The following is a 15,391-nucleotide window of genomic DNA, read 5'->3' as shown; positions in this document are numbered from 1 at the left end:
GTTTCTAACTAAAAAATAGAGGAAGTCAATGGGGATGATAAAGAGCTACCAATAGTGGCAGTGTACACTATCAGTCTATAGTGTTATTTCTTTTAAAAATGATGCAGACTTTATTAAATACATTTCATATCACATGGCATTAATAGCCTACTTCACCTTTGTATACCCTCAGCTATACTGCTGTGAATCTTTACATATACAGGTATCCCAAGACCTTAACTAGAAAACGAAATGAAGCCAGGTGCGCTTGTAGTACCAGCTACTCAGGAGGCTGAGGCAGGAGGATAGCCTGAGCCCAGAGTTCAAGGCTATACTATGGGATGAATGTGCCTGTGAATAACCACTCAGCTACAGCCTGGGCAACACAGCAAGACCCCATCTCTAAAACAAAGGGAAAAAAAAAAGAAATGGAAATTTAACCCAAACTATTCTATATGGGAATACCATTAAATAAAAGAGAAACACTGCAATTTAATCCAAACTAGTCCTAGAAAAAGTCTCATGTATAGTTTGTTTTTAAGCTAATTTATGAAACACACTTTCCCCTGAAAAAACCTAATAAAACCCTTTAATGGTTAAGTTTGTACTATTCATTCCGGTATAGAAGTTATACACTATATATATTTTCGATACTAGAAAATGTGTTCCAAGTCCAGACTTGGGGTTCTAGGTACCTCTTTTTGCCTTAGGAATAAGAGTAAATTTGTGATATTCCCAATGATGGCGATTTTATAATTCCTGGTCTTATTTCCTAAATGTTCTTTTTTAGATTAGCCATCACTGTGCCTCATTTATGTTGAGCCAAATAAGTAGACAGAAAATGGTAAATTTAATCATGATTCTACAGATTAGTGTTATCTGGAAACTGATAGTACAAGTAATTAATGAAGGAAATTAGTTTTCCTTGTAATTCTGACATAATATACGCAAAGACTTGATTTTAGATATATGAAGAAAGAAGGGATAATATAAAGCAATCTGTATAGATCCAGTTTTTAAAAATGCATGCAGTTTTAAACTTAAATAGGTAACACTGGAAGAAAAATAGTTCTTAAAGGACAAAGACATACTGCCTTCATGAACACGTAACACAGTCACTCTAGATCTTCACCAGAGAACTGTAATTAGGTCATGTGAAGCATTTCAATGCATTGCTCAGGCCCAAGTGGGTACTAATTCTCTCTTCTGCAGGAAGTACTAAAATGAAGGTGCCTTTCTCTTTCCTGTTGCAAAGATAAACTGCTTCTATTTTCAGATTAAACCCAAACCAGCAATAACATTCAGAGCAGTCAGTACTGATACAAAGAAAAAAAAAAGGAAACTAAAAAGAAACAACAAATAAAAGTACTTCTTTTGCATCAGTACATACTACTGATACCAAAATACCAATCAATGAAATGTGAAACAGTCTAACATAAACTGCACTACTTTGGTATCATGTATAAAATGACAGTTATCTTCAAAAACTGTTTTGGAAAGACTATGATATAAAGCAGTTATGAAAGTATTTGTTTTGATTATTTTTTTCACAATGAAAACAGCCTCCTCCCTCCCCCATTGCCACCCCAACTGCATAGGTAAAACGTGTTTATTGCAAAAAAAATAAAAGAATGGGTATTTACCTAAATGTATTGGTAACTTAAAATTTTAAAAGATGTGAAAGACATTCAGGGAAAAAGAGGATATTTCCAATTCCCCTTAATATCAACCTCTCATTAGCTAATCCATGGGCATAGCCTGGGTCAGAGAGGGAAAAAAATAGCCAGGAAAATCTTTAGGATTCTTAGTCTCTTCCCTTCATTTCAGTTTCCCTTCTCCTTACTCAACTGATTTTACCTGGGCATTAAAACCTAGGTTACCCTGACTTGTACTATGATCTAACAGGAAGGCAGCTGCTCTGGTAGAGCAGGGTAGGTTAAACCTGCTAAGGAGGGTAGCTGGCTTCGGCAATGTCCAACATATGAATTTCTTGCCAGAAAAAGCAACTTGAGCCTTCTTGAGTAATAGATTAGGAATAGGGAGGGGAAGAAAGATTCTTTAGATGGACTTTTATAGCAGCATATTATTCACTTCTCCCTTCATATACTCAGGTGCAGACACACAATCCTACTCCTACAGTCTGACCCCTACCTATAAGGCCTAATATTCACTAGTTTTTCTGTTCTTTTTTTCCAGGATAAAAAAACTGAACAGTCTTCTCAACCATCATTCTAATACATCATCTTGATTTTATTTCTTTATAGCAGTTACCACTCTCTGAAATTATGTGTGCATTTACTTTTTAAACTTACTTGTATGTTTTTCTCTCCTTGCTGGAATATAAACACCTAGAGGGCAGGTGCTTATCTTTGTTCCTACATGTTATCTCCAAGCACCTAAAACAGTGTCGCAGAGTAGTCATCCAGAGATTTGTTGAATGATGGGATTAAGAAGTGGATTTTACCCATTTATAAACTAATCATTTGGAGAAAAGGACAAAATTAAGATGTGTCAAGAAAAAGTTATAGAGAGATAATATTATACACTGTCCAGATCATTAACTGAATAAAAAAACTCACCTAAAATACACACTTCGCCTTGAGAACATAAATTTTAAAAAGTACCTAATTACATGACTTGATATAAACACATAGCAGGCCATGTAAAACTACTAGTATAGGCAAAATAATCCAAAAGTCAACCAGGGTCAAAGTAGAAGGTAAAAAAATAAATTTTAAAGAAAGCATTGCTTTTTTTCAAAAACTGAGGTACAACTCACATAACATAAAATCAACCATTTCAAAGTGTGCAATTTAGTGGCTTCTAGTACATTCACCATGTTGTACAATCACCACTTCTATCTAGTTCCAAAACATTTTCATCACTTCAAAAGAAAACCCTATATGTATTATTCCTTTCTCCCCCAGTCTCTGGCAACCTCCAGTGTGCTTCTGTCTCTGTGGGTTCATCTATTCTGGATCTTTCATGTAAGTGCAACCATTCAAATATGTCATCTTGTATGTCTGGCTCCTTTCACTTTTCAAGGTTGGTCCATATTATAACAACTATTAGTACCTCATTCCTTTTTTATAGCTGAATATTCCATCGTGTATACATATTTCATTTTGTTTATCCATTAATTAGTTAAAAAACATTTGGGTTGTTTCACCTTTTGGCTATTATGAATAGTGCTGCTATAAACATCCGTGTAGAATTTGAGTATGAAAGCATTACTCTTTACATTATGAAAATGGTAGACAAAAATAAATCGAATATGGATTAAAAAGAAAACTACAAAACTAGAAAAAAAGGCAGTGGCATATGACTATAACATTAGCATGTCACAAATTTAGAAGACATAAAGGAAAAAAATTTACAACTCTTAATACTCTATAAGTGAAAAGCTTAGGATATGAAAAAATACACAAAGTTCTCATAGAAAGCATTAAGAAAACACAATCAATCTGTAGAAAATGGGCAAATGAACAGTCAATTCACAGAACAATCAAAGAAATAAATTAAAACAAGGTAACATTTATTTGTCCAAACTGGCAGAAAATAACACTGATATATATCCAATACTAGCAAGAGTTTAAGGAAAAGGATCCTCTTATACACTACTGGAAGAAAAGTAAATTAATATAATCTCATGGGACAGCTTAAGAGCATCTGCTAAAGTTTAAAATACTATGATTCATCAAACCAATTTCTAGAAATATATAGTAAATATACTTTTTAAATGTGTATATAAATGCGATAATGATGATGATGTGATAATCATGATTATAGCAACAGACATTTAGCTAACACTTAAAATGAGGTAGACATTGAGCATATACATATATTAACTCATTTATGGATCACTACAACCTTACGAGGTAGGGACTATTATTATGCCCATTTTAAGAAGAGACTGAGGCAGAGAGTTCAAGTAACCTGCTCAAGATCACATAGTAAGTCAGTCCTCAGGCCAAGATATGGACCCAGTCAGTCTGGCTCTAGAATCTATATTTTTAACTACAATAATGGCACAATATATACCCAGTATGACAAATATTCATAGTACTCTTGTTTTTAAAGGTAAAATACCTAAATTACTTAAATGTCCATCGTAGATAAATGGTTAAAAGATATAGATTATATGCTCTGACTTAGGAGAGATGTTCATGATATATGAAGTTGAAAAAATATTTCAGCAGAGCTCAATGCTTATGATTTTACTTTTGCATTATGAACTCAATATGTATACATGTTTGCTTAAGTCTGTTAGTATACACAGAAACTGTTTAGTAATTAACTTGCATTTAGTAATAAATATTCACTATAAATTTCAGGAAATGCACCAAAATAGGAAAAATAGTAATAGTAAAGCAAAATAACCATAACCACAATAATCATTTTGGTATACTTCAATCTTCTTCCTATACATAGTAGTATCAAACTGTTACTACTATATAACTGTTCTGTATCTTTTTCAAACTTAACATGATAGTGTACTGTAGTTATATTAACTTAATTTAGATTTTAAATCTATTGATAATGACTATTATTTTTTGATTTAATTATAAATTAAATTAAGGTGATATGTTGGAGAAAAAACCAAATAGTCATAAATGTCTTTCAATTTAGTCACATTAACATTATTTCTGGAATATTATTGTTCAAATGTTTTCTGATTAAATGATATTAATTATTATATTATAATAATTTCTGTTTGACTTAAGATCATGGACTATCAAAAGATGCTTGGACTTGAAGTCAGAAGAATCAAGTTCAGCTCACATTGATCCTGGCAAGTTGTTCAACTATTTTCTGATTTACCTTCCTCATAAAAAAATAAAGGGGAGGGGCACAACTATTATTCAAGATTCCAGTTAGTTTAAATAACCACGTGAAATGGCCAGCAAAATGCTTAGGACATACATAGGTCCTCTTTCTCTGTGCACTTACTCTGAATAAGCATGCCTATAACATAACCTAACTAAAGAAACACAAAAGATTAAAAAAATATAAATTTCAATTTCAGGAAGCTCAGTTCATTTGTCCATATATAGAATATAAAAGCTCAAAAATTGCTGGGAATTATGGGAAAAATAAAACAAACAACATGATTATTTTTCTAAACACATATAAACCAATAGTTACATAATTCCTTTTAGAATCAAGTTAACACCGAACACCGAGGAAACTGAATCATTTCTGGAGGAAAATATTTGTGTTATAATTTCTTTAAGAAATATCTATGGATGCCTGCTTTGTGTAAGCAGTGTGTTAGACACTGAAGTACTCTGTTGAGTAAGGCAGATAGGGTTCTAGCCTCTATGGTGTTGACAGTCTAGTAGGAAAGGCAATAAATAGCCAGGTGCAGTGATTCATGCCTGTAATCCTAGCACTCTGGGAGGCTGAGGTAGAAGGATCACTTGAGGTCAGGAGTTTGAGACCAGCATATGCAAGAGTGAGACCACCGTCTCTACTATAAATAGAAAAATTAGCTGAGTGTGGTGGGGTGCACTTGTAATCCCAGCTGCTTGGGAAGCTGAGGTGGGAAGATCACTTGAGCCTGGGAGTTTGAGATTGCAGTGAGCTATGATGACACCACTGCACTCTAGCCCAAGGTGACAGAGAGAGACTCTGTCTCAAATAAATAAATAAATAAATAAATAAAAAAGAAAGGCAATAAATAAATAAATATGGAAAATAATTACAACGTGCTAGTTCCTATGAAAAATAAATGGGAGTACAAAGTTTCACAAAGATAGGAGGGATAAGTTTTGAGATCTATTACACAGCAGGGTGATTATAGTCAATAATAACGTATTGTATATTTCAAAATAACAGAGTAAATTTCAAATGTCTCATCATAAAAAAACAATAAGTGAGGCACTTGATGTTAATTAGTTTGATTTAATCATTCCATATTTCATACATATGACAAAACATAACACTGTACCCTATAAATGTGTAAAATTATGAATTGTTAATTTAAAATAATATGAATAATGAAAAGGTAGAATTTAAAAAATAAAATAAAAAGGGTATTATGATAAAGAATAATGGAAAGAGGCCAGGCGCAGTGGCTCACGCCTGTAATCCTAGCACTCTGGGAGGCCAACGCGGGCGGATCGTTTGAGCTCAGGAGTTCAAGACCAGCCTGAGAAAGAGCGAGACTCCGTCTTTACCAAAAATAGAAAGAAATTAATTGGACAGCTAAAAATATATATAGAAAAAATTAGCCAGGCATGGTGGCACATGCCTGTAGTTCCAGCTACTCGGGAGGCTGAGGCAGGAGGATCGCTTGAGCCCAGGAGTTTGAGGTTGCTGTGAGCTAGGCTGACGCCACGGCACTCTAGTCCGGTCAACACAGTGAAACTCTGTCTCAAAAAAAAAAAAAAGAATAATGGAAAGAGAGGGGTCCTGTTTTAGAAAGAATGGCCCAAGATTGTCTCTCTCAGCCAGACAGAAAAACAACTGGGAGAAGAAAGCAGACAAAGGAAAGAGCAGTGCAAATGCTTTGGCGTAGTCTAGGTATTATAATTAGAGCAAAGTGTGCTGGGGATAAAATATTTGTTGATGCTGCAGAGGTAGGTAGTAGTCAGATCTTATAAGGGCTTACATCTGAGCAAATAGTTTAGATTTTATTTTAAGTACAATGAAAAGTCACTAAATGATTTAAGTGATAAGATGTAATTTAAAAGTGTCACTCTGGCTCCTGTGTACAAAATGGATTCTAAAGGGACAAGAAGAGAAGGAAGGAGACCAGTAAGGAAACTATTACTGTAGCTCAGCGAAGAAGTGAGGGTGGCCGAGGGCTTAGGGAGGTAGGAGTAGAGATTAGGAAGAGCAAACGAATTTAGGTTATATTTTTGGAGGTAAAACTGACAGGATTCTCTGTTTGGATGTGATGGCTAAGTAGATGGGAGGAATCAAGAATGCTTGCCACATTTATGCTTGAGCAACCCAATGGGCAGAGGTAATGTCTGAAATAGAAAAGACTTAATGGAAAACCAGAAGATTTGTTGTCCCTGAAGCCAAGCGAAGAGTGTTTCACTAAAAGGTAGAGGCCAATTGTGCCAAGTGCTGCTGAGGAATTCAAGTAAGATGAGGAGAGATTTGGCAACATGTAACTCCAGGGCAAATGCAGTTCCATCATAGTAGAAGGGAAGAAAGTCATACTACAGTAGGCTGAAGAGTGAATAGAAGGTGAGGAAGTTGATCTGTACATACAACATTTAAGTTTTGTTTCTCCTTTACAAAGATGAGAGATATGAGGTTACAACCAAAGGGGGACAGAGACAAGGCTGGGGAAGGGTGGTCAATGGTTTTGTTTTTTAAGATGGGAGTTACCAAAGTATGTTTGTTGATAAGATCAATCCAGAGGAGAAAGAGAGAGTGATGAACAGGAGGACTGGAGCTTCAGAGTAGTAGGAGTGAATAGGATTCATATTATACATCAGTACCTTTATTTATATGTAAGTAAACAGATTCGCACATGCTAGAGAAAAGGTACCCTGCCCCAGGTTTTCTGGATGTATTTTTATATTTATGGCTATGGACATGACAGGATATTTAGCATATTGCAAAAAAGACCACACAAACTGAGTTGTAAAGAAGAAAAAAATGACATTTAATATAAAATCTAAAATTATCACATGTAATTCTTTTACTTAAAAAAACTGACCTCTCGTTTGTCTAATGCAGCATATTCAGCTTCTATTTCTTCAGCCTCGGGATCCCGGGAGAATACCATTTGAGATTCCAGATTGAGGGCCAAATCTTTGTGGTGTTGCTTTTCAGCACAGTCACAAGGAGTATCTTTATTTTCATTCTCAGCAAACAAGTCTCCTCCATGTTTTACTAAAAGCTAAAAGAGTTTTTTTCAAAAACTTGCAACCACAGATTTAAATGACAAGTTATTTCATGCTATATTTTTTAAAACATTAAAAATATAATAAAATTAACATAACAAAAATGCAATAGTATATACAGTATGTATTTCAAATGACAATAAAAGATACTTAGATACCAGTGGCTTCTGATTTTAAGATTAGCAATACTTGTTTTTCAGTAATATGATGAGTTCTTTTGGTTTAAAACAACAATAAAAATAGCAACCCTCCAAAACAATTTCACAAACTTGAAAAAGAAATTCTTAAGCATTTTGTTCAGTCCAAAAATAAAGTATTCAATGCTTTAAATTTAAAAATTTCTTATAATTTCTATAAATCTTTCTTAAACAAGAACAATGCTGATACTGTTACTTTAACCACTAATAACTGGATGTCCTGACCCAAAGACAAAAGTTTTCACTTATATCATTCATTATCCAGTGAAACACTAAAATGAAATTAGGATGAGCAAGTCACTGAGACAAAGCTGTTTTCATTATTCCTCAAAATAAGTGATGGGAATAGCTATTGATAGCCACATTGGGAAGATATTCTACCAAACAACCCCTCTTTGGCCCAAAGAAGTCCCACCTTTGAAAACACATGGAATAATCACTTGGCTTATTGAGTAATGAGGTTTCCACTGGCTTTGTTGTTCCTTAGGGATAGGTTCAAGTTTCCCCATTATGTCTACAGAGACATTAGGAAGGGCATGAATGTCATGATAGCCATATCTAGGACAACCCTAAAGGACAGCCTGACAATGAGTCATAAAGATTATTTTATAGGATTCAGTCATATGCATCATTATATAGTAACAGTCATCATTTATTGAGTGTCTCCTAAGTGTCAAGCACTATTTTAAGAACTTTAAGTACACATTCTCATTTAAAATGACAACCCCATACAACAGGGATATTATAATATCTCAGAAAAGTTAAGTAACTTGACTAAAGTTATCCAGCTAATAAGCAGTAGAACTGAGATTCAGACACAAGTTTGACCAAGTTTTTAATCATGACTGGATGTTGTATTGACTCGTAGTATATACACAAGCTGATCACATAAATTGAAGAAGCCAAATGCACCCTGGTTCCATCTTGATATTCTGCCCAAGCTCTTATTAATGACCTAAATATGAATACTTTTTAGAGATTTTCATTTTGTATGAGAGTTAATCAAAATGGTAGCTTCTTTTCATTTTCTTCCAAATAATTTTATCTCTCCTCTTTCACCAACAAACATATAACCTTCCTATAAAGTTCTTTGGACCTTGAATCCTTATCGTTCCCCTACAGTCATCCCAAGAGTCCTAACAAAACAAGGAATTTGTATCAAAATACCAGGTCTGGAAGCCACAGGCTAACTTGGCAAGTCCATTGGATTTGGCTTTAGCTTCTTGCTCTAGGCCAAGGAGTATTCCTCAGAGCTAAGATGGTTTAAAAAAAAATTTTTTAAGTTGTAAATATAAGCCAACAAAAAACCCTAGAATATGAAATATAATAGATGTGTGGCCACAAAGCTTAAAATGTTTACTATCTGTACAGAATAATATGTACAGAAAAATATGTACTGATAGCTCTAAGTGCTCATTGTGGCAGCCACCTTCTAGAGTCTGAGGGCAAGGTTTTATCAGCTGCTATTTACCACCTAGAACCTTTTAGTCCAAGTGTGGTCTGGGGAACAGCAGTGTCACCTGGGAGTTTGTTAGAAATGCAGGACCTCAGCCTCACCACCCAACCTCCTCACGCCCCAAGCCTCTGAATCAAAGTCTGATTCTGATTGTCAGGAGAGTCATTATGTACATAATTATTATTATGCACATTATTATTATTGCACATGTTTGAGAAGCAACAACCCTACCAGCATGGCTGTGGAAACTGATATATTTATATGACCTAAATCTATTCAATACTAAGGACTTGTAGTAAGTACACAGATTTATCATACAGGATCTATTACCATTTTTAGCCTCTCTGCTTCAGAGGTTATCCAACACCTAAATACAAAATAAACTATTTGCTTCTGATTGCAGGACTAAAGAGCTGACTTTATTCTTGGGTTTTCTACTCAATGGCACAGAAAATCATTTCTAAATTGCACACTGAAATAGCTTTCAAAGTTATGATTTGATTTCCTTTCACAATAGACATTAACATGCAAGGCATACTAAATATTAGCAAACAAGACAAAGCATCTTTAACTTAATTGTCCCTTTAGCAAAAGGAAAGATGACAAAATTTAAGAAGTTGTGCCCTAAATGAATCTTGGTAAAGGGAACCTTATTAAAAGGATATGGTGGAGTGTAGACTCCATCCATTGGGGGATTAAAAAAATGTGTGTGTGGAGAGGGGATATGTGTGAAGTCATTGTTAAAGGTCACTGATGACCACTGTCAGAACTTGGGTTGAGACTGATAATCTGTCTTTGCAAAGAGTCCCCTAATGAGTTTGACTGGGGGTGGGTGAGGGAAGACCACAAAGACCTGTGTCCCATTGCTGCAATTTGGCACCTGTAGAGACACATAATCGATGATGAAATGGAGGGTCCACGTTGGTAGCATTTGTCTTGACAATGAAAATCTGCCTGTATAGAACCTTTGACACAGAAGCTAGCTAACAACAGTATTGCCTGATATTGGAGGGGAATGTATTAAAAAGTACCTGAGCTTGCTCACCTTTGGGGCATATGGTCGGAAACACCCGTAAGTGAAAGATATATTAGGTGGAGATACCTGTTAAATTGTTACATCTGGTTCTGAAGAGGTATTTTTAAAATGTTTTAATCAAAGCACCCTAACTATCATTTTCCTCACTCTCAAATTAGCTAAGAAAAAAACTCAATAGGAAGACTGAATATTTTATTCAAATATGGTTTTTAGTCTGTCTCAAACACTTGGTGGTACAAAAAATGTTCCACCTTAAAAGCAACATCAAATTGTCACTCTCTGAACACATCTGTTCTTCCATTCTGCCTTTCTTTCCATTCATAATTCAGAGGAAAAAGAGTAGGGGTTTTAAGAGTGGTAAGTCCTACATTTCTGGTGACTCCAGGTAAGTCATTTAACTGCTTTAAGTCTCAGTTTACACAGGTCCATCTGTAAACTGTGGCTTATATAACTTCGAGGAAAGATGTATAACAGGATGATTCCTAAAGTCTGTTCTTGTTCTAAAATTACCATTTCATCGTCTCTATTCCCTATATGACCTTCAACACTCCATTATTCCCTCCATCTCCATTCTGACTTCCTACTAGTTCCTGGCACAGGGGCCCCTCTTAGTCCTGCTATCTTTCTAGTTACTTTCTGAATAATTTCTCTCTCAGCCACATTTGTCAAATTCATGTTTGATACCTACCATCTCTCCATTTCTGCAGCAAATGACTCATTACTCCCAGCAATCTGACTTCTACCCTGATCATTTTACTGAAACAATATTCCAGAAAGTCATTAATATCTCTTAACTCTCAAATTCATCAGCCTTTCTCAGTCCTCCTTCACCTTTCTGTAGCATGTCACATGACTGACTACCATCTTTCCTTGAAATTCTTCTCTTGACATCCTTGACATGCATCATCTTGGTTCTCTTACTTCCCTACTCTTTCTGTTTCCTTCACAGACTCCACTTGTTCTCACCGCCTTTAAACATAGGCATTCTCTAAATTAATGCTGGGATTTAACTCTGTTATTTTATCTATAACCCAAAGTCTTTTCCTTGGATCTCTCATCTACACATTATCTTGCTTTTAGTTGTCAACTCTATGTAGATGACACTCATTTCTAAATCTATGTTCTTATTCCCTAACATTTAGTCCTAATTTTCAATGATCTGCCTACCATTTCATGTGGATAATCTAAGACCTCAATCTCCATCCTTCTAAATGAAAATTCCATATATTCTCCCTTTCTTTCAACCAATTCCTTCTTCACTTCATCTCACTTTTCAAATGTTTGTTATTGTTAGCAGGCTTCAAAGTCACTCGGGTTCAAAACCATGCTCATTTTACTTAAAAATAAAGTAAATTTAATTATAGATGTGATATGTTATTATAGAAAATGTAGGAAAATCAAAGAGAGAAAATGATACCATCCAAAGATACCTCACTGTTGTCAATATTAACATTTTAAACCTTTTTTAACCTTTCTCTCCCTTGCTTCTTGTATCAACTAACTTAGCCACCAGATGCTACCAGTTCTTCACAATGTCTCTTGTATCTACCTCATTCTTTCCAACTCTAATACCACCACACAAATCCAGGCTCTTTATCTGTTCACATCAGAATTAGTGCAATAATCTTCTAACTCCTATCGCTCCTTTTAATACATTGGTTTTCAACCTTGGCTGTATACTGGCATCATCTGGAGAACTTTAAAATTCCACTGCCTGGGGTCCACTCTTAGAAATTTTAATTTTATTGGCCTGAGGTTTCTGTCCAGCATACTTAGAACCACTATTCCAGCACAAAGGTTTCCCAAACTGTGTAATAATCATCTGGGTAGCTTGATACTCACATCAGGTAGATCTGGAGTGGAGACTGTAAAAAGTACATATGCTATTTTATAGGTGATTCCAGTGTAGGTGGCCCACAGACTATGCTCTAAGCCAGGGCTCCTCAAGCTTTAATGTAAATATGAATCACCTTGGGATTTTGTTGAACTACAGATTCAGATTCAGTTGGTTTGGGACGAAGCCTGAGATTTTGCACGTCTAACAAGTTCCAAGGTGACTGATGTCAACACCAGTCTGAGGACCATTGTTTGAGTAGCAAGGCTTTAAGCACTGCTAGCAGCACTGCTTCAGAAGTAACCCATTCAAATCTATCCTACATTACAACCATTAAGGTAATCTTACTATATTTGCTTTCATAATACCACTTCTCCAATAAAAAATTTTCAATGGCTCAATTTTCTGTAAAAGAAACCCCAAAACTCTTGACTTTGGCATTTAATAGTTTCTCCTTGGTATGGCTTCTATTTTCCTTTTAAGTCATCTGTCTTATTATTCCTCCACAAAATAACTTCAATCTTCATATGCTTGAGAACAGTGCTTCTCAAACTTGATATGCAAAAGAAACACCAGGAAAACTTGCTAAAACATTTCTGGAGTCTACCTCAGAGATTCAGCTTTGGAATGTGGAGGTCTGGTGGGCCTGATAATTTGTATTTATAACAACTTCTCAGGAGTTACTGATGCTGCAGGTCTGTGATCCATATTTTGAGTAGCATCCTCCAAATATTTAAACTGAAATCTCAACCACTCAAATCTTATTACTATCCATGAAATCTTCTAGGATATGTATAATTCAAGTTATCTCTCCTTTCCTTCGATGCCTATAATAGTCACTGCCTAAATATTTACGATAGCCCTTAATATCAGACTATTTGGGGGACAACAATGAGATCATAACTTTCTGGATTAAAATTAGAAAACTGAGGCCCAGACAGGCAAAGTCACTCAGTTGCTGAGCTTGGGCTATAATTCCTGCATTCTTTTCAGTTTTAAAACTCCAGGTGCTAAAAACACAATTCAATTAGGTAAAACTCTTCAGTCTGACCTGTAAATGATTTTTACGACTTTTCAGTGAAGTGTGAATGGCTCTGATAGCTGCAAAGTGTCAAATAGGCCTGTGGACTGTAAAGGGAAAAGTGTGACTTACCACCTTTGGTTTTTTAGTGACCTGTATTTGATCCAATACTAAGCATCTACACTTAAAACTCTGAATAAGCAAGTGTGGCATGGATGCACAGGAAATATCTAAGAGAACATAAAAAATGCTTTTCACCAATAGCAAAGCACTACCTAAAACAACAACCTCTGTCACATTCACCATTTATTGACTCACTATTACAGGTTAAGCACTAATAGAAATAAAATGAGGCCTAATGACTGGGTTTGCTCTAGGAAGTCTACCAAGGGGAAAGATACCATTGGACTTTTTATTGGAACATGCCAAACCCATCATCCCTCTCCAAAGTCCATTTCTATTTGAAAACAGAAAATAAAAACTCTCAGCAACTAACAAAAAAGTGTATTACTTATTAAATTCTTGTAAGATTTAAGATTTTTTTTTTTTTTAGAAACAGGTTTTTGCTTTGTCTCTCAGGCTAGAGTGCAGTAGTATGATCATAGCTTACTGTGGCCTCAAACTCCTTGGATCAAGTGTTCTTGCCTCAGCCTCCCAAGTAGTTGGGACTACAGGCTTGGACCACCACACTCAGCTAATTATTCTTATTTTTTGTAGAGATGGGGTCTCTACAAAATTGTATTAGACATTATAAGTAATCTAGAGATGATTTAAAGTATACAGGAAGATGTGCGTAGGTTATATACAAATACTACACCATTTTATATAAGGGATTTGAGCATCTGTGGATTTTGGTATCTGTGGTGGAGTCCTGGAACTAATCCCCTATAGATACAGGGGGATGACCATATTTATTTTATGCACTCATACTAGAAAACACAATAAGGCCTCTGGACATTAGTTAACATACGCTTCCTTGGGAAACTCTTCTAGTTTAATTAACAGTAAACATAATGAAAAGTCATTAAGGGCCTAAGACTGGGCAAGAATATAGTTAAATATACGTAAGAGATTAAAGATAAGCTTATGTGGGTAAAGTGATACGCCGAAATTTGTTGATGAAAACTAGAAAAAATGTTAGGTATTTATAGGGCTCCATCTGGAATGTTTTACATTAAGTCAAAGAACTCTTCTAAATACAGAAAATGAAAACAGTCAAAAATGGTATGGTTTATGTGATGTGATATGCTGATAGATCAAACAGTTAACATGCACACATTCACACACTCACACATACATATCTAACAAATCATCAGGCCTGTCAGACAGTACAGTACAAACCGGGCACTAATTTCCCTCTCAGAGCAAAAAATAATGCTGGTAAAACCACCATGGTCAATTTTTTGAATGATTTAATAACCATGTCACTGTAAATATACTTCAAAATCAACAACTACTAAAGCAATGCTTCTAGAGAAATTTTGGAAGCAAGATATTAAAGCAGCAATTTAAGAACATTATTACTACTATTAGGAATAATCTATTTTCTACTTTAACCCACTTAGGAAATATGACACAGTCTCAGAAATAATGGTGAGTCACTAAAGCAGGGATTCTTCCACAGGAGGTGGGCATAGCACAATATACTCAAAGGCTGTGTAAAAAGCCTCAGGAATTCTGCTAATAGTCTTCCTCCCCCTAGAATCATAGGACATCCTTCCACCACAGTGAATCAATGTTAGAAAGCACTGCTTGAAAAAGTAGTTTCAAGTTAACTACCATCACTAACTAACTAGTGGACAAAGGTGACACAAACCCAAGAAATGAAATGACAAACATTCTAAAAGATTAACAAGTGTTACAAATAATAGCAGTAAACAAAAGACATGATCACGAGCATTCTAGAAATGAATTGACAATTCAGATATACTGAAGAAATATATAAGTGGCTATAATCTTTGAATATGAATAAGAAAATAGACATTCATATTTTTGGTGTATTG

The 15,391-nt window shown here is 35.1% G+C and overlaps 1 protein-coding gene across 1 annotated transcript in view; it reads right to left on the bottom strand.

Annotated features, from left to right (window-relative positions):
* ANKIB1 (ankyrin repeat and IBR domain containing 1) overlaps positions 1–15,391 on the bottom strand; it is a 185,113-nt gene that overhangs the window by 116,359 nt on the left and 53,363 nt on the right. Inside the window, exon 4 of the mRNA XM_012656561.1 lies at positions 7,658–7,840. Coding sequence (XP_012512015.1) covers positions 7,658–7,840 — 183 coding nt within the window. The remainder of the gene's footprint in view (positions 1–7,657; positions 7,841–15,391) is intronic.

The sequence above is a fragment of the Propithecus coquereli genome, unplaced genomic scaffold (assembly GCF_000956105.1).
Source record: "Propithecus coquereli isolate 6110/MARCELLA unplaced genomic scaffold, Pcoq_1.0 Scaffold508, whole genome shotgun sequence".
NCBI classification, from domain to species: Eukaryota; Metazoa; Chordata; class Mammalia; order Primates; family Indriidae; genus Propithecus; species Propithecus coquereli.
This window is presented reverse-complemented; position numbering and strand designations above follow the sequence as displayed.